Raw genomic sequence first — 25,947 nt, 5'->3', positions numbered from 1 at the left:
TTTATTACTCTAATTGTTTCTAAAATTTCAAACTGGTTTTCTTTCTCGCCCAAATGTTATTGATGTACCCAGAACTGCTACCCTTTGGCGGTTGCTGGGAATTCCCCTTCTGCTATCTGAAATTTGTAACGTCACGTTGTTTCTTTGCGCTCATCGGAGCATGACGTTAATATGCTAAACTAACTCCTCTAATCAGTAATCTCCGACTCTCATAAAAAATAAAAAAAGGTACCGGTAATAAGTATAAGTTTATTAATAGGTTTAATTAGTTTTATAATGAAGACTGAAACTGTCTGTGAGACTCTAACCAAATCTTAGAATTTAAAAAAAAAAAAAAAAAAAAAAAAAAAAGACTCTCTCGATTGATTTTGCCAAATTGTTTTCTCAATTTTGTTGAAAAATAATTAGTTCATTTTATTTGACGTCATCTGTTGAACTCAGCAAACACGGTGTCGCTGACACGATGACTCTGATAGTTTTTGGCGGCCCCGCGCCAATTGTGGAAATATTGTAGGTCTCCTTATTTCAATTGATCTTTTTGTTACAATTTTATTTATTATTTGTGTAAATACAATATTTCATGCACGACGGAAATAAAATATCTGAATCTGAAATACCTCTTCAAGTATTAAGAAATCACAGCAGTGAATGAAATAAAGATTTATTTATTGAAACACCAATTTGAACTTGTATATATGCTTACTTACACTGAAATAACACAGACAAATCAAGATTTCACATCACTTTCTTTAAGAGAAATAGCTCAAAAGCATGATCACATATACTCACTCAGAAGAAAGGAGCCTCCTTTTTGGAGAAAAGTAAGGGTGACCCCTAAATTGCCAAGAGCTAGTTATGAACTGTGTAGAGAAAATGTCTATTGATGCGAGGCTCGAAGGAGTTCGAGTAAAATTCTGACTAGACAATAACGCTAATACTATTATTCAAACATTGCTTATATCTATCCAGTATATATCAAAAACGGGGGCACACAACATCATTTTAGGAAATTAATTGATAATTAGTGAGTGATGCACTTCAAGCCTAAATGCTGTTCTAACAAAGTCTATCACGGGTATTTCGAAAATTAAAATTAGAAGCCCGACCGACTCCGGTACACATAAATTAAATTTCTTAGTGATGCAATGTATTTTCGCAATATCCATAAGTTTAATGTAATGTTGCAGCAATTAATTACAAATGATCTGAACTTTTAATAACTTTTGAAAGAATGGTCGCTGAAAATGAACTGTGACGGTCAGTGCCTTGAACAAAACGTCTTCTTCATAGACAGCAATATCATTTCTCTCTTAAACTTCTTTGAATAGCTTCACGGAGTTCCGGATCCATGTCCATACCGGAAGGTTGTGCTGCCTGAATATAAAAAAAGTGTCACACTAGATGCATTTCCGGCAAGGATATTGAAACAAACCTAATGTTGAATTTGATCATGGATACTGGAAATGGAGCTCTTCAGTGCCTTGTGCACAGAGAGAAGGAGACATATAAAGTCTTCAACCATTTTATTGGTTTTGGACAAAGATGATGTTAATTGCAAATTGCAATTAAGAATTTGTAAAAGACATCCATTATATATTCACTTGGCTAACACAGACAGTCCCGAACTCGTAACAGAACTAAAATAAGGAAAATCAGGATAGGATTATGGCCTAACCCTAACCTGGTACACATACTACGGGAGCATCGGGTACTAAAGTACAAAGATTGATTATAGTGTGCACTGTGTAAAGATAATTAAATCTGGATTTAAAATTGTATTCAGCATCTGGTTATTTTAAAATGAAACCAATATTTATCTCAGCATTCCCTAACCAAAATTTTTACATGATGCATATTTATACCTTTCATTCCAAACAAAGCATCAGGTACTAAAGTACAAAGATTGATTATAGTGTGCACTGTGTAAAGATAATGAAATCTGGATTTAAAATTGTATTCAGCAACTGGATATTTTAAAATGAAAAGAAAATTCCTCTCAGCATTACCCAACCAAAATTTGTACATGATGCATATTTATACCTTTCATTCCAAGGCTCTCTATAACTAATAAACTAGAATTCGGTTGGAAACCGAAGACTTATCGATTGAAGGTTAGGGGATCCCCCAAAACAGTGGTCTTAATCCATAGTGACACTGTGTGTCCCATCACTAATTAATTAATGACTCGCTAATTATACGACATAATCCATCCAAAATCAATAGGCTTCTGATCCGAGCTAAGATGAATGTACATGCAAAATTTGGAGCAGATTGAACCTCGCTTTCGTGGGATATCGCGTGCATGTAACACACAGACATACAGACAAATATCTATCAACACACTTACCGATCAAGATCGATAAATAATAATATAGGGTGTCCATAACGTCTTAAAATTTTTCAAAATTGCAAAGGGAATTTATGGATACCATGAATTGTTTTGGCCCTCACAGATGTATTAAATGAAGCAAAAACACTTGAACAATTACTGATTAGAAAAAAAAACTGGTTAAGATATATAGAGAACTGACTTCATAACAAAATTGAAATTGTAAAGGAACTTTAGGGACACCCTGTATATATAGTCTTACTACAGGGATGCCGGTACAAAGCAGTTGGTATGAGACTTGAATAATAGAATCTATTCTGTAAAGGAAACTAATAAAAAAAAGAAACAGTACTGATAGAAAAGCGGCAAGCGACCAAACCGCATAGAATTAAAAAAAGACTACTGTATTATCATAAATTAATCACTAGTTTACTTCAAAACTGAAATTGTAATAGGGACTTTATTGACACCCTGTACTACAGATGCAATAGGCACAATGTAAACTGTGTTGGCAAATCCCATGCCACCACTTCACACAGGGTGTAAGAAATTGGATGGAAAAGATTTAGGTCCCTCTAAAAAAAAAGTGGCTCCTAGATCCTCACTAGGGCTGGGCGTTTTTGAATACCTGATGATTTCCGAATTGTATGCGACTTATTTATTGTGATCTCGGTCACAATTAGTGAAAACCTAGAATCCATTACTCAAACAGTTTGCTGAGTGTTCATACACAATAAGGAACACGTTTTATCAATAACTGGATAGAAAAGAGTCATACCGGTATGTCAAAATTGCATTATAGACATAGGGCATCAATAAAACAAATTTAACCGCGGCCTTGGGTGGTAAAAAACAAGATGGCGGCGATTTGAGATTTTTGTCTGAAACTGATACGAATAATTTACTATTCAATTTGATTGAAATATTCCCAGCCTTACTTCTCACATATTGTGAGATATCGGTGGCTGCGTATTCATTGTCTTGTCATGGAAAAAGGCGTGATTACGCATTACAAAAAAGAAATTAAACTGGTATTGAATTCACAATATAATTTCCTCAGCACCAGTAAATATTGTCACACAACCTTACCTGGTGATGCATTTCTTGTTGCAAGCTCATCCACGCAGGATTATGGCTCCATTCCAACGCTTTCTCACTGCTCCTCTCTTTAACGGCTTCAAGTAGTTGATCCATGGTTGACTGGAATTAAACATTATTGTTACTGAACATGATAAAACAAAGCGTGACAAGTTATACTTTCATCTCATCATAGTTGTGTTTATTGTGATAAACAGAATCTAAAGTTTTTGATATAAAATTTGTTTTTTTGTATGACATGTTCCATAGATAATTTAGCAAAATGAACAAGTGACTTTTTTGAGACATCCCTCTTTTTGCCTATTTTGGAACTCTTCATTCTTTCCTTTTCTATGCATAAAACTACATAATTACTTATCGATCTTGATCGGTATTAGTTTGTTTGTCTGTCTGTCTGTTAGACACTTTCGTATCTTACGCGATACCTCACGAAAGCGAGGTTGAATCCACTCCAAGTTTTGCATGTGCATTCATCATATCTCAGATCAGAAGCCAACTGATTTTGAATGAAGTATGACGGATAATTAGCCAGTTATTAATTAATTAGTGATACATGATGGTCTCTGATCGCTATCTCGTTTGTTTATCCTTTGCCAATGTGATACGCATACCAGTTTTTGTACAGTTCAAACACTTATAATATGTGCATAAATAAATATTACTATAATAACAAAAAAAACTTGAGAACATCAGTAATACTATAGTAGGTACATGCAAAACGTGGAGCACATTCAACCTCGCTTTCGTGAGATATCGCGTAAGATACGAAAGTGTCTAACAGACAGACAGACAAACAAACAAATATCAACATACTTACCCAAAAACCTAAGTACATCAGTAATACTATAGTAGGTACATGCAAAACGTGGAGCACATTCAACCTCGCTTTCGTGAGATATCGCGTAAGATACGAAAGTGTCTAACAGACAGACAGACAAACAAACAAATATCAACATACTTACCCAAAAACCTAAGAACATTAGTAATACTATAGTAGGTACATGCAAAACGTGGAGCACATTCAACCTCGCTTTCGTGAGATATCGCGTAAGATACGAAAGTGTCTAACAGACAGACAGACAAACAAACAAATATCAACATACTTACCGAAAAACCTAAGAACATTAGTAACACTATAGTAGGTTCATGCAAAACGTGGAGCACATTCAACCTCGCTTTCGTGAGATATCGCGTAAGATACGAAAGTGTCTAACAGACAGACAGACAAACAAACAACCAAATACCTATCAACATACTTACCGAAAAACTTAAGAACATTAGTAATACTATAGTAGGTACATGCAAAACGTGGAGCACATTCAACCTCGCTTTCGTGAGATATCGCGTAAGATACGAAAGTGTCTAACAGACAGACAGACAAACAAACAAATACCTATCAACATACTTACCGAAAAACTTAAGAACATTAGTAATACTTACAAGGTTTCCCAAAATTTTTGGGCCGCGGACCCCTGTTTGCGAGTCTTATTTTTGACGAACACCAGACCTATTTCGTATCAATTTAAGTGCCTAACTAACGGGGAAGGATAACGTTTCCTTTGACGAAATAAACTCATGAAAGTCGGAATCAATACATACTATTGTTAAATACTGATAGGCTAACAGCAATTCGATAAGATTATGATACCTTTTTATATGTCTCAGACCCTTTTTATATTGTTGCGAACCCCCGGTGCAGTCATCACGAATCCCCAGGGGTCTGCGGGCCGCAGTTCGGGAAATCCTGCTATAGTGGGTACAAAGCAAAATGTCTCCCCGATTGGAAAACATGGTATAATGACATCCCCTACCTGCATTTGATCCATCTTCGCTAGGAAAACAAGAAAATGAAAATCTGAGAGAGTTTGAACGAATTCATCCGGTGAAGAGTTGTCAAAGTATGAAGCCAATGCCTCCATGTTCTGTAATTCACCGAGTGCTTCTCTATTCTCGATGGCAAATCCATTCCCTGGCTTGCTACAGGTGTATTGGGTTTCAATAGCAAAAGCTGCTGGTACCTAAGATATAAGTGAACATTAGGATAGGATTTACATTTTTATTCCGGAGGAGAAGAAAGGTGATAAGACAGCTATATGACAAACCATGGCCTCTCTCCGGTTGCCAGTTGGTCGGGTATGGGATTCGCCAGCCAGTTATTTTTTTCTGGAAGCATGGGCTTGACATTTCTATTAGATTCACAAATACCTAATTTAAATGAAGCTCTGTAAAAGCAGTCAATGATTAGCTGCTGCATCAATAGCAAAGTTGCCGGTATGAAAAGTAATTTTATTAGATTCTCGAACGCTGCGATGCCATTACACCTAAGGAAATAGTTGTATTATGAAACCACTCAAAAATCGAAACACTCTCTGAATCAAGTCCATGCATTTGAAACAATCAACTTGCTAACTAATCCCATACCAGACATGGACTGGTAACCAGACAAGAGGCCGTGGTTCGCCATATGAAAAAAACGTCTTATCAACTTTCCTCTCTCCTGGGATACGAATGAGATACAGAATACTTTTAAATAAATTTACATTCAGAAAAAGTTATGCCATTAAAACGACCAAACAAGCTTTGTAATCTGGGTCCTTCGTAGACAACATTTTACAAACTAATATGTCTAATAAGTTCATCCAAATAGAATGAAGCGGCAGAAAACAACGAAGTAGCGAAAAATTCATCACAGACCAACAAAAAACTACACTTACATTTAGAAGAAGATATGCCAATGGCAACGGCCTTGCCAGCTTTGTAATCTCATTTCCGTATTCATCTTTCATTTTATAATAAACATCGGGAACGTATAATTCTTGAGAACTTTCTCGAATGTATCCAAGTTCTGGGGCATCGAGCGTTGGAATGAGGCAGCCATCTCGTACAAGGTCCATGCATTGGTTTGATACCTTGAATATGTAGAATATAAATTAGGGTCAAAAATGAGGATGACTTTTAACGCTCCAGAAGTGTGTGTACCAATATGGAGGGAACTAATTTTGTGTAAAGGGACTGAAACCTATGGACAGGGGGGGTATACTCACTTGGCTAACACAGACAGTTCCCAAACTCGTAATTGTAATAAAATAAAATAAAATCGGAATAAAATTATGGCGCAACCCTAACCTGGAACACACACTACGGGAGTACTGACTTTTGTGCGATATTTAACACCTGCAACCCAAGCACGACTTTGCGAAAGCATATGTAAGGAGATTTTGGAAAAACTCCAAGTTTTAACGGACATTAGTCTTTTCTGGTTTGGTGTTGATTACACAATTTATCACACTATGGGGAAACCAGACATGATTCCAACAGTCTAACCCAGGGGTGGGCAACATGTTTTGTTTGTGGATCATATTATCAACCTCAAACTTTTAGTTGGACCACACAAAAAGTTTAGGGGGCTCCCAAAGTATGCGAACCAAGATGGCGGACATCGGAATGTAATATGTGTACTAGGTTAGGGTTAGGCCATAATTTTAGGTATGAATACTACGAGAGGCTCTTGGCTAGTCTTCGAACTGATAATAGGACTAAAATAAGGAAAATTGGAAAAAAATTATCGCCTAACCCTAACCTGTTACCCGTTACGTTCCGATGTCCGCCATCTTGGTTCGCATACTTCGGGAACACTAAGTTTAGTTATTCCACCTACACAACGAATTTATATAATAATATGATAAAGAGGAGTTATGAAAAACTGCAGTACAATGAAATCAGGGACATACAGATAGTAAACAGAATGCGGCTATCGCCTCCCAGTAATAAAGGCGCCTGACAAAACAGCGAAAGATTTAACGCAGCTACAAGAGCGAAAAAACATTATGTATCTTTACTCATGTGAGCGCCTTTTTAAACATAAACTGTGGGATTAGGATTTTATGCTCGATGAGAAAAAATCTGAGTGTTGACAAAGGCCACACTAAACGGATTGGCGTGCCGCGTTGTGACGTGAGGCCGCCGGTTGCACACCCCTGGTCTAACCACTGGGCCAAGTATCATGATCCATGGACCCCTTCCAAAACCTCTTGTCATTCTGTGGCTCTCAGCCTTTAAACAAAGAAGATTTTTTAACTTGTTTACTCACTTGATATCCTTCAAACGAAATGTGATGTTCTTTATCTCCCGAAACAACAACCGTGGCAAATTTCGATCCATAGGTTCCATCTTTCGCGAGTCTGCATGGGTTTCTGTGTTGATTCTGAAACGCTGCTGCAGTGATGCATTCCTCGGCAGTTAGGAAATGAGTTTCTGCGTCACGGAAATGCTTCACAGTGCCTGGAATAAAGAAATAGGATAGGATAGGATAGGATTTTACATATTTATCCCGGGGGATTTATAAGGAATCCTAATCATTTAGCAAACCATGAATTCTCATCTGGTTACCAGTCCTTGTCCTGTATGGAACTAATTTACCAATTGGACGCATTAATGCCGTAACCAATCAGCAGTGATTAGAACCCCCCTCGCAAATAATTACCCCCCATTAGATTCGAGCGTGCGAAGATCATCTCATACCAATAAATGGGCTTCGTTGCTGTCAGTCGTGCTTCATAAACAAAATCATAGCGAAGTATAAAATATCAGTAAAATATGTACAAGTCTGGCCAGAATAACCCCATATCAACAAAATGGCTTCAACGCTGTCAGTCATGCTCCATAAATTAAGGTTCGATAGTAAGCGCATTAAACGCATAGCACGATGTTGTCATTACCGAGTGAACAAACATAACAGAAGGCAACAATACCTTTAGATCTATCCTCAGCAACCAAGTCTGAAATGATCCAACCAACTTTCTGAAGCCCAAGTGCTTTCGCTACTTTCTCCACAATCTCTTGATGAGGGTCGGGCAGGATCTTCAGCGAGTTAGCCGAGCTTTCCTGTGGTGGCTCATATATTGCACAAACCTCTGCACGAATGCCGAGTGGTACTTCCTAAAATAATAAGAATAGTTCAGAAAAAACAAAACTTGAAAAAAAAAGCTGTTCTGGGAAAATGGGGAATTTTAATTTTTAATAAACTCTTCCAACTTTTAATAAAAATACTTTGTCGTGAACAACACTTAAACTTTGACTAGAAAACCACTTTATAAACCAATTTTTATAATTTTTTTAAAAGTTCCCAAATTCACCCTCTGTCCTGAAAGCCTCAAATTGTATTGTAAAGAATAATCATGATCTGAATAACCCGAAGAAGCAAAACTTGCAAAAGCTCTTTCACACTTCCTGAATAATATGTATATCACTGTCAAAAGCACTCTCAACAATGCATAGTATATTGCAAAGCAAAATTATTATTCAAAGACGAGACTTGAAAAAAAAATGTTTTTTTTAAATTTTTCAATCTTTCTTATTTGCATTATATCAAGTATTCCCATCAGGCTATAAAAGGGCAACATCTAGTTTTGCCATTCTGTCAGTGCCTTTGTGACATGACAAGATTTTGCTCTTGTTCGAGTAAGAGAGGTCGCCAAAATATATCGTGGAAATCAAACTTTCCAGAGCAGTTTTGATTCTTTCATCTTGGATTTTATTTTCCCCTTAATTAGAAAAACCAATTCAGTTTGGAACTTGTATAAACACTTTTGTATATCGTTTATCCTCGCATATGAGCCGAGTTCAAAACTTGACAAAAATGTTGTCAAATTAATGTGTCAGCTGATACGCTCTTACAACTCTGGGATTGGAAAGATGGAGAAGGTGATAGTGGGGATAAATTTTTAGGGATTTTGAGACACTTCTTGCTGTTATTAATAAAAGTTAAACAACAATAATGGTGATTATTTTCATTAATGCTCTTCTGCAACCATTTGATGTGACAGGTGAGTACAGTGAGTTACAATTTGTAGGATTTGCTTATATGCAAATTTTTATGAATTCAACGTTTTAGGTTCGTTTTAAGGGAGTTGGCTGATATGCAAGATCAGCTTATAATATGCGAATTATATATATACGGTAACGAGTATATATTTCTTCATCTTATACCTTATGTTGAGTATATCTTCCATACATGAATCCCATTCTCTGGTTTCCACTATTCCTCCAATAATTCAGGAATCTATCAGCGACTTCTCGATTTTCAAACATAATATTATCAACATGACGAAATTTTTGTTGATTCAGAGTGATTGCCGTTGGAAGGTCGAGGAGAGATCTAAAGAATGAATTCAAAATTGAGATTAGTCTGAAACACAGGTTCTCAACCAATGGAACATGCATGGCCCACTGTTGGACCAAAGACCTATTAAAAATTAGTAGTAATTTATTTGTGTCCCTATAGTTAATTTTGATTGTAGCAGCAATGAATGACAATGCTGTTTTCTGCTACTGAGTGGTAATTTTCATTCTAATTATTAATGTGAAAGTGTCCATTCTTGTGGGAAGATTTAGTATTTCTTGTAGTTTTTCCTTTGCATAAAGAAGTTTTTGGGCCACAGGATTATTGTTAAACAAAAACGGGCCATGATTGAAAATTGTTGAGAACTACTGCTCTAGAATAAATCTAAATGAAATTATTGTTTCAAGAGGCAGCCGTTGTTTACATAAATTTTTTCCGCTAGAATAAACAAACTTGTACATTGCTTTAATTTTGTCAGTAGTTGTATTTAGCTGTTCATTCAATACTTTTCAGAGCAATTTGTCTGCGATGTATTCTCGATATGATACAGACAAATTAATTCAAATATTCTCTCCAAATAAATTTTAAGCAATTTCTATGTCAGTATCAATTTCGAAAATAAACTTTTTCCAAATTGACAATTCTACAAATGGCAGTATCTATAAACTATTTTAAAACTTCAAAATTTGTTACACGAAACGTATTTAACTTAAAATCGTTTAGAATATTCATTTTAGATTTCTCTCGTCACAGATTTGATACGCATACTAATTGGAAGTAACAACCTTAATCAGAGATATAAATCAAAAAATCTCAAACCTTTTTTCTTCGCTAATCCCTTCTAGTTTGCAAGCAGTTCTGGTACTTTCCAGTTTAAAGTATTTCCCTTTGTCCACACCAGAAGTCTGTTGGCGCATGTACGCATGAAACGATAAAAACTTAATATCCTTTGATTTAAGATATGACTCATCCCATGAGTTTATCGGTAGATCATCAATCTTAAACATTCCACCTCTGACAGAACTCTTTTCATTTTGCGGAATCCTACCATCTTGTTTCCATAATTCTACGTCAATTTCGTCCTCTGTAAATTTCACTATGGGCGGGGCTTCGTTTTCAACCACGCCTCCATCTCCAGCTACGTTCATTCCGTCAGTGAAGATAAGATAACACATATCTCCATGTTTCAGTTTTTTGTTACTCAATTTTGACCGTGACCCCTTTTTAAGTTCATTTGTTCGGTCACGATTTTGAAACAAACACCAATTTTCATTTGCAAGAGCAAATTCCTCCGCGACCTTCCCAAGAAATGATGTAACCGTCTCCGAAGATGTTACCTCAACCCGTTTTGTACCATCCTTTGACTGGATTCTAATTATCATTATGGTTTAATTATTTTAATACTATATCTGTAAATTAGCTGCATGGTTAGAAAATTGCATATAAAGCGTAATTACAAGTGGTAAGGGCCTACGAGGTTTGCATAAGCAATATCAACAAATAGAATGTTTCCATAGATCAGTGATTTTGAACCTTTTTGCAGAAACTGGCGAACTTCCAGAGGCTTGAAAAATCCCTGTGCAATAGCTACGGTAAATTGTCTTTTATTGTCAGAACTGTATAGACTATAAATTTGCTTTTGTAAACTTGGTACTGGCAAAGCATAATCTTGAAAGGGTAGCATATTTTCAAAATAGTGGCCAATATTCAAACGAGAATATCGGTCGGAGACCCACCACTTATTGATCGAAAGTTAGGGGATCCCCCAAAACAGAAACTGCGGTTTCGATACCTTCACTATGACTCAATAGTGACACCGCGTGTCCCATCACTAATCAATAACTCGCTAATTATACGATATAATTCATCCTAAATCAATAGGCTTCTGGTTCGAGATATGATGAATGCACATGCAAAATTTGGAGCAGATTCAACCTCGCTTTCGTGAGATATCACGTAACATACGAAAGTGTCTGACAGACAAACAAACAGACAAATACCTATCAACATACTACTGATCAAGATCGATAAGGAATAATTTGCATAAACTTTCTGATTTTAGTAGAAACTTGCGGAACCGCCAGACTGTCTGTATTGGTGGAACTGTAGGGTGTAGCAGGAAAATGTTTGAAAACCACTGTCATAGTATATTATGCGTATGCCTCTCAGGTGAAGCGCAAATACTAAACAGAATTGATAAAAAAAAAATGGAAAACGAGTCTTCTTTGGTATAATTTAGGCCTATTACAGAGTGAGAAGTTTGGACAGAATATTCTTATTCGAAATAAAAGGTTTCATTGCTGCCAGTCATGCTTCATAAATTAAATCATATCAAAGCAGAGTTTATGTAAAAACATCACAGAGAAGAGAAATATTTTAAATATAAGTCTAGCCAGAATTTTCTCATACTAATAAGAGGGTTTCGTTGCTGCCAGTCATGCTTCACAAACTGAATCATACCAAAGCAAGGTCGGCTCACTTAATTAAGTGATTGGGATATTTTAATACTAACGAAAGCGTTTCATTGCCAGTCATGCTACACAAATATTTTTAAGGCAGTAGACTACTCTACTACTTGCATACACAAAAGGATAGTCAGTAAGTGGCATTGTGTGAATCTTTATAGGCTATGTATATAATATATTGGTATTCAACATCCACCATAAATTTTCTTTTCCTACAATGGGCAAATCATTGGTTACCGATAGCCTAATGAACAAACAGTTAATTATATTTTTCTTAAAAATAAAACAATTGTGCAAAATATAAGAAATCATCAAAAAAAAAATAGGATAGGATTTACATATTTATCCTGGGGGAGAGGAAAGCCGATAAGACGGCTTATCCATATGGCGAACCACGGCCTCTCGTCCGGTTACCATTCCAAGTCGGGTATGGGATTAGTTATATTGTTTGTTTTCGGAAGTATGGACTTGGTGGTGGAGGAAGCTGTAACCGACTAGCGGTTACGTGAACCACCCATTGACGGCGAGGAGGCACATAACCGTCCCTGCAAACCCACGCGAAATAATTAGAGATGCGGTGGCGAGCGTATTCCTAACGCTTAGCCCGTTGAGCCTCACCGCCGCGCCAAAAAAGCACCAGTGGTAGAAGGACATCTCACAAGGCTATGGGACTGGAGTAGAGAGTATCGACATAACAGCGAAAGGATTGCTAGACTTTTCAATGCTGTACAGTAATTCACAAAACTGCTGGTCGGTTACGGCTTTCTTCGCCATCAAGTCCATGCATCTGAAACAAATAACTGGGTGACTAATCCCATACAGAGCCAGGCAGTCCCGATAAAACATAACAGGAGATTCTCTTACTAACTAGGCTATACAAATGAATTCTAATCCATGAAGTTAAATCAACCATAATAGCAGTATCCAGAAATCAAGATGTAATATATGTACAGTCATCATTCAAAAAAGAGCAATATTACCACAAACACTTCCCACCTAGAAAATAAGAGTGTTCCCATTACAAGCAATTCTAACCTCACTCACACAAACATGGAAACATAGGAAAAATTCAAATGTCAAAAATTTAATCAAGCTGAATTTTTTAAAGGTACTTATGAGTCTTGTTAAAAACCACATACACTTCCCACCTGGAAAATAAGAGTGTTCACCTTGCGAGCAATTCTAACCATGCTCACACAAACATGAAGACATGGTCAGAAATTTGAATGCCGAGATTTTAATCCATCTGCAATTTGTGACTACTCCTATAAAACCACAAACACTTCCCATCCCAGAAAATATGAGTGTTCCTGTTACTAGCAATTCTAACCACGCTTACACAAGCATGTAAACATGGGCATAAACTTGAATGTCGGTAATTTAATCCAGCTGCATTTTATGAATAATTGTAAGTCTCATTTGTGACCAAGAACATTTTCCACACAGAAAAAAAGAGTGTTCCCATTGTGAGAAAGTTAACCAAGATCCACTTTTCCAATATTATCCAAGTTTCCTTGGTTGAATATATATCATGGAGGAAAAAATCAGGGATTGAAATGAAGGAATTGTAGGTAGGAAAAATACAATGATTTCAAGAACTGGAAATTCAGAAAGTTCACACAGTTTTATTATCACGATATATGAAGTTTGATATAAAAAAATTGCAGAATCATTAAAAACATATAAGATTTTTATTATTTATCTCAGGAGAAAAAAGTCAATAACGAACATAATTATAAGGCAGATATAGAATCTCATGAGGGAAATAGCTGATCAGATAGTCATTCCAGATTCATGGACATGAAAATATAAACGAGCAAAATAAATTTTTATTGTTGGATTGATTTAGAATTGAAATTTGAAAAGTCTAAATGGATTTCGATATAAAAACAATTGCATAATTGGAAAAAACAGTTTTCACTGAACTTTTCATATTTGCACTGGGAAAACAAGAAAATGGATAAAGCGGTTCAACAAGACATAAAAATTGTCCATTTAATATAACTGAAATAAGATATGAAACAAAATATCTAAGAAACAGAAATCTATACGCAATGGTCCCATGGTTATATCGCCATGTGAAAACAAATTAAAAAGGGGAAAGGTGTTGCTGATGATTTGCTATAGGCTCGGCGGTGTGGCGCATCGTGCTAAGCGTTAGGAATACGCTCGCCACCTCATCTCTGATTACCCTTCATGGGTTCGCAGGTTCAAATCTCATGTGGGGATGATCATGTGCGAGAGGATTGCTGGACTCCTCTCCGCCGTAGGGTGGTTCACTTAACCGCTGGTCGGTTACGGCTTCCACCACCATCAAGTCCATGCTTCCAAAAATAAATAACTGGCTAACTAATCCCATACCAGACCTGGACTGGTAACCGGACCAGAGGCCGTGGTTCGCTGCCATATAATTAAGCTGTCTTATCGGCTTTCCTCTCCTCCGGAATAAATATGTAAATCCTATCCTATATCAACTTGATCAAAAAATCATACGAAATTCAATATAACCCCTGAAAAATGAAACCCAGATCCTATGGAACATATACTAGAAAAAATTTTTTTGCAAAGCATTTAGATTTACTAAAACTTTTGGGTATAAAAAAAATTCTGTGTTGAATAACTTTTAATTTCTCACTACACCAGTGGTCACTTGAAAACATTCCACTAAAAATAATCAATTATAATCATATAGGGTCAAAAATGCATTCGCATCTTCGATATTCTTTTCAAATCCCAGACATCATATTTAGCTCAATAATTTGAACATGAATAATCACAGCATAATCTTTAAATAGAACAGTCTTTAACATAATAAGCATATTTAGTTAACTAGAAATTTAAACATTGGCTAAAAAATAGGATCAGAAGTTAACTTAATCAATTTAAATTGAATATAAAAAAGATGAATCCACCTTGAAAGAACAAACAGAAATGGGATTTGAACAAGATGAAATATCATCAAACTGACCAATGCCTCCACTAACATAATTAGGAAAGTCACTTAATACAGTTCCCCATGAATCCCCTACATCATCATAGATATACAACTTTCCTGAAACCAACAACACGAGTCTATTGTCAGCAATGAAACTGAAACTTTTGGAACTGATTGCTGTTGGCAGATTAAGTGTTTTCCATTTTTCACCATCGAAGCGTTGCATTTTATTGAGGAACGGTGAATTATTATTTACCAAGCCTACAACATAAATTTTTTCATTAGAATATGCCACAGAAGTATTCACAGAAGCTTCGGAAACTTTTTTCACGTTTCCCCAACTGTTATTCAATATACTGAAAAGTTTGTACTCGCTAACAATGTTGATTGCGATAAATTGTTTGTTTGATACTCCTGCAAAAAAGGGTTCTTCCAATTCACAACCAGGTAATGTTTCATCCCACTCATTTGTGATCGGATCATAAATAGAAAGCCTGTCCTTTTCAACAACATAGATAAGTTTATTAGTTGCCACAATTCTTGCTTTTTCATCAGGCAAATGCTGCATAGCTTCCCTTTTTATCCATTTCAACCGGTTAGTATTAAAGTACATTAACTTCCTATCAACAATAACACAGAGTTTATTATTGAAAGCAAACATTTCGAAAAAGGTCATTTCAGAAAGGTCAATGGCAGGTAGGGGTTTCCATGATTTCTCTTTCAACTCCATAGCAAATATTTTACCATCAGGGTAAAGAACAGCCATATATGTCGCATCCTCTGACTGTAATATCTGAGAACTGACAGCATCAATAAAAATCTTGACACATTCTGGATTTTCAGTCAGAAGAGTTTCATTTCTAACTGAAGTTTCTAGGAAGCTTTTATCCAAGCGGTCAAATCGAACTGCTTTCATTAGTTTCGGAAATAAAGTTCTTCTGATTCGATCATTTTTGCACCACTTGACAGCAATCTTCCAAAACATGTCTTCATCACAAAGGCATGAAGTGTCATGATCTACAAACGCGGCAAAGAACTCATCTTCTGTCAAAGACAATGACGCATCATCTTTGAATAATTGTACAATGTTCATCGTCAAAAATTCATCAATGATTTTTCTAGCTTGCTTAGTTATATCTTGATAAGCAATACTCAAACTTCTGATAACAAAGAAATTATCAACGCTAAGAAAAAGCTTCAACTCATCCAAATCTGAGAAAACACGCCGAAAAAGAAGTTTCTTGCAAGGCTTTGAACCCAAGAAGATCAGTTCTGACCAAAATTTCTTCAGTAGCTCTGCTGAAGGAGAAGATTCCCAATCTAATAGTTTTACAAATTCTAGAATATCTTTGCTTCGATCTTCAACATTAAGTTTAATCCAATTTATTATAACTTCCCAGGCCAATTCATTTCTCAAACTAAAATCAGAAATACGTTCCACAAGGCCTTCTTTCTCAAGTTCTGCAAAATCTCCAAATTTTTCAAAATTGTAATTTTCTCTGAAAAGTTCCAAAGCTTTTTCCTCAAGATTAGTAAAACTATGCGTTCTTGCCAACCTCAACACAGAAATACAATTTTCTGCTTCTAAGTTTTTTTTTAAAACTTCAACGCAATATACACTGAGAGCATTAAGCTGCATTATTCCAGCTGCAGGCAGAAGAGTTTCCACCATTTCCATGGTAACAGATGTGGAACCAGTATACATAAATTTGATGCATAATTTTACAGCGTCTGGTTCAACTTCCTTCATATCAACAACTCCCTCTTGTCGTTCTTTAGTGTCGTGAGTTAACATGGCTCGGAAATAATCAGAGGCAGCAATAAGTACATTCCGATGAACTGGAAACGATTCCTCTCCAACTTTCATCATGAAATCGCAGGCAGTTTCTGTTTTTCGAAGATCGTCTAATGCGGATGAAAGTTTTTCCGAATGATCCATCCCATGTTTTAGACTCCATGTAGCGGAATATCTATGACAAGACGTGTAAATTTCGCAATCATTAGTAACTTGAACTATTCATTGTTTATCATTAGGTAACTATGGAATAAATACAGAGAAAATAATACAAACATGCTTGAATAAATATTGAAATGGAAAAATTCAGGATTAAAATGAAGGTTAAATTGTAGTGAAAAATACAGTAATTTAGAATTGAAATTCGTAGAGATTGCACATATTTATTATTATAAAATAATAAAACAATTGCATAATTAAGCAAATCACGAGATACTATTTTTCATATTTATTATGGGGAGAGGAAAGTCAATGAGACGGTACAATCAAATGATATGCTACAGCAGGTATGGGAATATCTGATCAGTCCTTCTGAAAGCATGGATTCAGCAAAATACAGTTTGTTAGGCGGACGAACATTTTGAACTGGAAAATAGACAATAAATGAAATAAAGCACTTCAAGATTTTTTGCCCGGAAGCCAAAAGATCAGTCAAATACTATTTCTGGCAATGAATCCAAATTCCCTTTAAAAGCGCAAACAGAATGCGGTTTTAATGATTCGCCCTGCTCCAAAGGAAAGTTACTGTTTGAAAAGTTTGGCATTTCAACTATTGTTTGTATAGAATCTGAATCATCATCATATGAATATAGCATTCCTCCAGCTAAAATAAACAACTTTTCAGAAGTTGAAAAAGAAAAGAGTTTGGAATCCGTCTGCACTTGAAACTCTTTCACCAGTTTCCATTCGCATTCTCCCAAACCATAAATTGATTCACAATAACTCATCAAACCTACTCTCCCAGAGTAAGTTCCAATTTCTTTTACCTCCCAATCTTGAATAAAAAAACGAAAAAATTTTACAAATGAACCCCCTTCTTCTGTGTTTAAAGTTACAGCGTAAAAATCACCATGGTAACTGACCACACAACTATTTTCTGTTAATTTCTGAGGTCCAAATATTTCTCCACAAAACTCATCTTTAGCAATATCAAAAAAATCAGACCCATTAGTTGAATTTAAAAGACAAATATGCTGATTCGTCACGGCCGCAAAAAAAGATGAGTCACAATAAGAGGGAGTTACCGAAGGACTGTTGCAAGAGTATTTCTCTACACCGTCGCAATAGGATATTTTATCATTTTCAATAACATAAATAAATTGATCATTAGTAACAATTTGAGCGGTGGGTTTCGGATGAACAAAATCATCATTGCCTTCAATCCAAAATTCCCCATTTTTGTGTAAATAGTAGACACTGCTTCCTGCTAAAACACACAATTTTTAATGAAAAGAAAATATTGAAAAAAACTCTTGTTTACTAACATCAGGCAGTACAATAATTTCACCAGTAATTTCAACCACTCTCCAAGTTTTACTTAAAACATCAAGAACATGAATTTTGTTATTTGGATATAAAAAAGCAATATAAGTTTTATCACTAGTTTCTGAACAATCTTGACGAGAAATTTTTTCTAACATGTCATAACATCCAGGTATTTCTTGAAATATTGGTTCACATTTGACGTTCTTTTCGATATAATCATCATACATAAGATCGAATCGAATACATTGCAATAGTATAATAAATGTTTTTTTCCTTTTTTGATCGTGTTTCAACCATTTAATTAAACCTTCCCAGAATAGACTTTCATCACAGAGTGAGAATAATTCATGAAATTCAAACAATGACAACACAACATCATCATTTAGAAACAAGAAGGCTTTTTCTAAAGCAATTTTATGTAAATTTTGTCGCATAAACATATCAATTTCATGTTTAGCATCATCTGTTATGAATTCAATATTGCATTCTGTAACTATTCGTTTTATAATGCAACAATTTCCAATGGTAAGATATAATTCTATCCATCCTTTTCTAAAAAGACATTTAAACAAGTATTCTCTGCAAAGCTCGGAATTTCTGAAAATCCGCTCTGTCCATAATCTTTCAATTAACATTCCAGAAGGAAACAGCTTCCAATCTAATAGTTTTAAAAATTCAAGAATATCTTTGCTTCGTTCTTCTACATTAAGTTTGATCCAATTTATTATAACTTCCCAGGCCAATTCATTTCTCAAACTAAAATTAGAAATACGTTCCACAAGACCTTCTTTCTCAAGTTCTGCAAAATTTCCAAATTCTTCGAAATTTTCTCTGAAAAGTTCCAAAGCTTTTTCCTCAAGATCAGCGAGACTATGCGTTCTTGCCAACTTCAACACAGAAATACAGTTTTCTGCTTTCAAGTTTTCCTCTAAAACTTCAACGCAATTTTCACTGAGAGCATTAAGCTGCAATATTCCAGCTGCAGGCAGAAGAATTTCTACTGTTTCCATGGTAACAGTTGTGGCCCGATTGTAAATGAATTCGATGCATAATTTCACAGCATCTGGTTCAACTTCCTTCATATCAACGACTCCCTCTTGTCGTTCTTTAGTATCGTGAGACAACATGGCTCGGAAATAATCAGAGGCAGCAATAAGTATATACCGATGAACTGGGAACGATTCCTCACCAACTTTGATCATAAAATTGCAGGCAGTTTTTGTTTTTCGAAGATTGTCAAATCCAGATGTAAGTTTTTCCGAACAATTCATGCCATTTGTTCTTGACTCCATGCGGCAAACTATCAAAGTTACATTCACTAATAAGAAGATAAGAAGTTGAGATTTACATAAGCAATCTTGACAAGTAGAATATTACTTTAGAAAAATATTTGGGAAGACCATCTTTCATATTTATTCTAGGGAGCGCAAAGTCGACAAGACAATGTTGAATATCTCACCTCGTTCCTTGGTATGAATATTAAAAACCTATCCTAAGTCAAGGTCAGTGCTTGTCGACCCTTTTTTCAATGTTACACCCTTTTAACACTTTTTCTAAATCTGGTACACCCCGCCCATTCTACATTTTCAATACATAAAAACTCATTGTTTAGATGTTTATGTCAACGCATTAGTTTATTATTTAGTTAATGTGAACGTTGCTCTTGGATTCCATAGTGCATTTGTGCAAAGCGAGATAATAACCGTTTTTGCGGTGCCCTTTTCATTAGAGCAGTGGTTGCCAATCTTTTACTGTCAACGTACCATTTTTGTAATTTTTACGCCGGCCCGTACCACCAACAAAACTGCCTTTTTAGAGACGGAGAACAATGTCACAAGGACGCGGTATGGAAGTCTTTTAAGGTACCATATCCATTTTCAGACTGTCATGCAAAGTTTCTAAATATAAATTATGTGCAGTATCAACGTATTAATTACATGCCAAATCGCGAGATCTGAAAGGATTTAATTATTGCCGCCACTGCATTGTCACAAACAACGGGCGAATGTATTAGGAGGTATACTTTCGCTTCGACATGTGACATATTTATTAAAAGACTTGATAAATGGCCATAAAACTTAAGATTATGTCTATCAGTAAACACATAGATACCAATAGTATCATTCGTCCGTTTCCGTTTTTCAATGCATCGGGGACGTAAATAGCAAAACGGGCGAAAACATGCCCGTCTCGCTTCGATTTTGGTGGGCAGTAGCGATCTCTAAAGACAAGGAATGGTAGCACTTTGAACTCGTCCAGCGAATACATACAACAATGAATGAAATAATTTAAAGCTGCTCGGTTGTGAACCACTGCATTAGGCCCACCCAACCTTTATAGTGTCGCGAGCCACTGTCACATGCGGAAAATTATTGTGGGCCGCAAACGTTTTTACCAAACTTGATCACCAGCCAAGACGTCAAAATTGAGTGTTATTTTTGCAGTTTACTTAACATGTGGCCTGGACGGCACTTCACCTGCACGTTGCTGAATTAAACGCTTGTACAACGCGCTTGCGTGTTTTTGACGAACATACGGGAATCTGCACATACTTTTCGATAGCAGAAGACAAAGATGTTGAAGTTGAGTGTTATATTGCGTTATAATATTTTTCAGTTATTAGTTTCCAGTGGCAATGATTGTTTCAATTCCTAAATGAGGATAATGTGCGCAAATGTCACCTAAATTTCAACAACTTTTCAAAACCTCAATACAAGTTCCTAATAAATTAACATTTCAACGATTTCCCAACGGATATATTAATTTGAATATTGACAAATGCCACCAAGTCAATTTTATTAGAATTTTCAACCGATTCGCAGAGACGAAATTTCATGAGTGTTATTTTATTTAACGCAAAATAACATAGACACGACAGAATAATACAACGAACCATGAAGCCAGTAGCAAAGATATTGTTCACAAAACATAAATAAATCTATGTCCACCAGAGCGCAAGAGCGATAAAAAAAATCAACCTTTGGACGTAGATGGCCCAATCACACCAAAATCACGAAACATGCTCTTAAGCCCAGACTCATTTAAGAGCGGGCCGCAGTAAACAGCCTTGCGACATTCTCTCATACTAGTAAACTATATCTAGTATCAGAAGCTTCACAGTTTAACAGGAGCACCACTAAAAAGTATCAAACTGCTACAGATGTTATTGTGACGCTAAAATCAGGATAAGCAGATATCACAAATGCCAAACATACGTTATGCATAAATTAACATGTATAGGTTAGATTACCATTGCCATTACCATAGCGTATTTAATTAGCATATGATGTGTTAGTGTGTACCCTACAACATTCGGTACGGTACACCCTATCGATGTGGTACACCCTTTGAACTTTTTGGTACACTCTGAGGTGTGACGAGCACTGGTCTATGTATTGATTGTGGAAGAAGCTGTAACCGACCAATCAGCATTTACATGGACCACCAATATGTGGCGGTCCAGGTATTAATGGTCGAGGAAACCGTAATCATGTTTTGTATTGCTTTACCAGGGAGGGTATTTGGTTGTATTAAAATGATAAACTACCCATTTGAACTTCCCCAGTGAAGACAGGATACATAAATAAAATAGCAAGATGTGGGATATCATACATCATGTTTATACTGGGAGAGAGGAAAGTCGATAAGATGACTTAATCATATGGCAAATCACGGTTTCCTATTTGATTCAGTCCATGTTGTCGCCCTCAGCACCATGGGTTCCACTGTAACCGTAACCATGCGCCATCAGAATTTGACATTTATTGCCCATTGTTAGCGAATACACATCACAATAGTATTGTTGTGATACAGTCCACTAACGCCATCTCCATGGCTACCAAGTTGGTGGTGTTTGAAGTCGTCTTTTCTTTTGTTGAAGCCAAAGTGACTATTATGGTCACTTTGGTTGAAGCGAGCGACTGCTGGTTACAGCAGATCGCCTCGAGATATTTTTTTTTTTTCTCAATTTATTTAAACTGAGTTCGACTTTTTCTTCTTTATATTATAGTGTTAGACTTATTTTATAGGTGCGGCTGCTCGATAACCAATATTGGTTTCTCGCGTCTCCTTCACCCTGAAATATGGCCAATTTATAATTTAATTTATTGCAATTTGTATGTTTGTGCCTATTTTAAGTATGGTGAGAAATAAACTACTGATTACTGATGTCAGGTATGGGATTGAGTAAGTAATTTATCAAATGCCAGATGCCAAAGCCTAGCCATCTACAGATTACTACCACATCTGACTTCAAACACTACTTAGATGGAGCAGGATTAAAATAAATGTAATTTTTCATTTATATCTATATATTGCTGTATTTACACAAGGTTGTTAAAAAGTATTTCATCATGTTTTTTTCTTATATTCTTCTGTCACAAGCTGAGATTTCCCATGTAGTACACTTATGCCTGATGTTTTAAACCACATAATATGGAAGTTAACAACTTCCGTGAATTTTCTTGTCTCCCCGCACCATGAAATGCCATTTTATATTTTACTCAACTCTGAATGCAAAATTGCGTATTTTCAGTAATTGAAAAAGAAACTACTGACTCATCCTGTGTGTTGTAATTTTTCAAAATAAATTATCCATTTCTTTCTGACAAATGGGAAATACCTTGAGAGAAAATGACATTGCTTGAAACAACTATTATATCTATCCCTCAGATTACAGAAGATTTGTCTTTGCCAAAGTGACGCTGTTAATTGATACATATCCACATTATGACAACTCGTGTAAATCTCGTAATCCGAGAGTAACTTGAACTATTCATTAACTGTAAAACAAAAACTGAAAAAAGAATACAATCATGCTTGAATAACAAATATGGAAGGAAAATGAAGAAATTGCAGTGAAAATACAGCGCTTCGGAAAGTTTACATACATTATTACTATATGAAGTTAGATATAAAAGCAATTGCATGATTATTGAAAACATATCATAGATTTTGCATACTTATTCTGGGGAAAGGAAAGTCAATAAGACGGTTCAATCAAATAATAGGCCATAGCAGGTATGGGAATAGCTGTCCAGTCATTCTGAAAGCATAGACACTGCAAAATACATTTTTATTGCATTGAAATAAAGCACTTCATATTATTTAAAAATATGATCAAAAATCAGCAATAAAAATAATTCGTATCTCATATATATTTTTGTGTAATATTTTACAGTGTCCTTAGATATTAGCATTTTAAAATCATTTGAACATAGTCAAATGTATTTCAGCTCCAAAATTATTTCTCAGGATACAGTCAATGCAAGAAGACTATATTGTATAAAGCTATGACTTTTCCATGAAAAGTTTCAATTTGTCATGAAAGAACAAGTAGAAATTGGCTTCAATGTATCCCAGGTATTTTGTGCTCTAATGCCAGAATATGTTGGCAATTCTTTTCCCCATTTTGTCCAAGAATCACTCATTTCAAGATAAAAATAAAACTTTCCAGATGTTAGTAATACTAGCTTGCCATCGAAAGCAAAAATGAAATCGTTTGCAGAAACAAGAACTGGAGAATTTGCAATATTTTTCCACTCAAAGTTCTCATTCCAGTACCTCACCTCACATCTATTCGGGTATATAACATAAATATTGTTATTGAGCCCGACTGCTGAAATGGTAAGGTCAGATGAACCAAATATAGAGGTAGAACAACTTAGTTCAGCCGACCAACTTTTCGAAAAAAAACTGAATACCCTATAATTTCTTGATTGCGCATAAAGTTGAGTTGCAGTAGAAGCCACAATTAAACTTCCACTGAAACCACATCCAGGGTAATCCTCTCTCCATTCATCCGTGGTGTTATTATATATAGACAAAATATTACGTTCAACAACACATATGTATCGATCAGTTGCTGTAACTCTTGCATTTGGGTCAGGCATGTGCTGTAATTTAGAAACCGCAACCCATTTTTTATTATTTTTCGACAAGGATAATATTTTATCTCCCATAAATACACATAATTTGTTTTGAAACGAGAATATTTGGTTTTGATGAGATATTTTTCGACCAATATCTGGCAGAGTTTGATGTACACTCCCTTTGCTATTCAGTACGAATACTTTACCATCTGGATATAAAACGGCTACATGTGATTCTCTTTTAATGAATGAGAGATCGGTAAAGTTTCTGAACAAAACTTCGTAGCACTCTGGGACTTCTCTCAGCAAGGGTTCTCGTTTAATTGAGTCAATGAAATCTTTAGACAAGTTTTCAAAACAGACAGTGCTAACTAAACTTGGAAGGAACTTTCTTCTTTTTGAATCATGCTTCACCCAAGTAATGAATGCTTTCCATCGCAAACTTTCCGAGTGGATACAATTTCCACTGCGTTTTTCAAAAACTGACAAAATTGTTTTTTCACTCAAAGATTTGAATTCTTCTTTTTTTGAAATCGGGATTAAATTCACCCTCATAAATGTGTCAATAGCATCCATTGCTTGTTTTGAAAGAAATTCAAATTCAGTTGACAATCGTTCAATTATAAAGCAGTTCGCAACAGTCAACACCCGTCCCAATTTTCTAGAATCCATGAATAAATTACAAAACAAGAACTTCTTGCATTCTTGGGAATCTGTGAAGATCTGTTCTGACCACAAATTCTCCAAAAGTTCTGCTGAAGGAGAAGATTCCCAATCTAATAGTTTCACAAATTCTAGAATATCTTTGCTTCGTTCTTCAACATTAAGTTTGATCCAATTTATTATAACTTCCCAGGCCAATTCATTTCTCAAACTTAAATCAAAAATACGTTCCACAAGATCTTCTTTCTCAAGTTCTGCAAAATCTCCGATTTCTTCAAAATTGTAATTTTCTCTGAAAAGTTCCAAAGCTTTTACTTCAAGATCGGTAAAACTATGCGTTCTTGCCAATTTCAACACAGAAATACAATTTTCTGCTCTCAAGTTTTTCTTCAAAATTTCAACGCAATTTTCACTGATAGCACTAAGCTGCATTATTCCAGCTGCAGGCAGAAGATTTTCTACTGTTTCCATGGTAACAGTTGTGGAACCAGTATAAATGAATTTGATGCATAATTTTACAGCGTCTGGTTCAACTTCCTTCATATCAACGAATCCCTCTTGTCGTTCTTTAGTGTCGTGAGACAACATGGCTCGGAAATACTCAGAGGCAGCGATGAGTATATTTCGATGAACAGGAAACGATTCCTCTCCGACTTTAATTGTAAAATCGCTCTCATCTTCAATTCCTTGACATGCTTCTTCATCCAACTTTGATCTTTTTGCCTCCATATTCAGGTATTCTAATCTATAGATTTAAGTTGAGTATTGCTAAGCTGCTGTATGTGTATAAGATTTTCACTGATAGCACTGTTATAGTTTAATAGATTTGGGCCATGTTGGGTCTCCTACATTTTAGTACCTAAGATAGGATTTACACATTTATCCAGAGGGAGAGGAAAGCCGATAAAACGGCTCAATCATATGGCGAACCATGGCCTCTCGTCCGGTTACCAGTCCATATCGGGTATGGGATTAGTTACCCATTATTTGTTCCAGATGCATGGAGACGACTTAGCAGTAGAGGAAGTTGTAACAGACCAGCGTGAACCACCCTACAACGACGAACTATCCCCACGTGGGATCCGAACCCTCGCAGGGTAATCAGAGGTACAGTGTCGACGTATATCTAACGCTTAGAACGCTGTGCCACACCGCCAGGTCAACTTTTGCGAGACTTCCAATATGA

General features: G+C 35.8%; 3 protein-coding genes across 3 annotated transcripts; all 3 read right to left on the bottom strand.

Moving 5' to 3' along the window:
• Positions 1-645: 645 nt before the first annotated feature.
• LOC120333294 (nuclear protein localization protein 4 homolog) lies at positions 646-10,981 on the bottom strand. The gene is made up of 8 exons (XM_039400690.2): positions 10,368-10,981; positions 9,416-9,584; positions 8,179-8,365; positions 7,518-7,708; positions 6,142-6,336; positions 5,239-5,445; positions 3,419-3,529; positions 646-1,374 (listed from the first exon to the last, which is right to left on the bottom strand). Exons 1-8 carry the CDS (start codon positions 10,928-10,930, stop codon positions 1,300-1,302), a joined length of 1,698 nt encoding a protein of 565 aa, XP_039256624.2. The 5' UTR covers positions 10,931-10,981; the 3' UTR covers positions 646-1,299.
• A 6,971-nt stretch (positions 10,982-17,952) lies between these two features.
• On the bottom strand, positions 17,953-22,889 carry LOC120333295 (kelch-like protein 12). Its single transcript, XM_039400691.2, has one exon. The coding sequence runs from the start codon at positions 19,518-19,520 to the stop codon at positions 18,186-18,188; it is 1,335 nt and encodes a 444-aa protein (XP_039256625.2). The 5' UTR covers positions 19,521-22,889; the 3' UTR covers positions 17,953-18,185.
• A 651-nt stretch (positions 22,890-23,540) lies between these two features.
• LOC144431356 (kelch repeat and BTB domain-containing protein 3-like) lies at positions 23,541-25,490 on the bottom strand. Its single transcript, XM_078119384.1, has one exon. It carries the CDS (start codon positions 25,488-25,490, stop codon positions 23,541-23,543), a length of 1,950 nt encoding a protein of 649 aa, XP_077975510.1.
• Positions 25,491-25,947: the final 457 nt, after the last annotated feature.

The sequence above is a fragment of the Styela clava genome, chromosome 13 (assembly GCF_964204865.1).
Source record: "Styela clava chromosome 13, kaStyClav1.hap1.2, whole genome shotgun sequence".
In the NCBI taxonomy this organism is placed as follows: Eukaryota; Metazoa; Chordata; class Ascidiacea; order Stolidobranchia; family Styelidae; genus Styela; species Styela clava.
The sequence above is the reverse complement of the archived record's forward strand: the minus strand, read 5'-3'. Positions and strand labels throughout refer to the sequence as shown.

What these genes read in the sequence shown, in the direction of transcription:
- LOC120333294 (XM_039400690.2), bottom strand. Translation starts at nt 10,930, where the DNA reads ATGATAATTAGAATCCAGTCAAAGGATGGTACAAAACGGGTTGAGGTA. An exon ending in GGGATTAGCGAAGAAAAAAG is followed by an intron (nt 9,585 to 10,367) that starts GTTTGAGATTTT and finishes TTCATTCTTTAG; the next exon opens with ATCTCTCCTCGACCTTCCAA. An exon ending in GAAGATATACTCAACATAAG is followed by an intron (nt 8,366 to 9,415) that starts GTATAAGATGAA and finishes TTATTATTTTAG; the next exon opens with GAAGTACCACTCGGCATTCG.
- LOC120333295 (XM_039400691.2), bottom strand. Translation starts at nt 19,520, where the DNA reads ATGGAGTCAAGAACAAATGGCATGAATTGTTCGGAAAAACTTACATCT.
- LOC144431356 (XM_078119384.1), bottom strand. Translation starts at nt 25,490, where the DNA reads ATGGAGGCAAAAAGATCAAAGTTGGATGAAGAAGCATGTCAAGGAATT.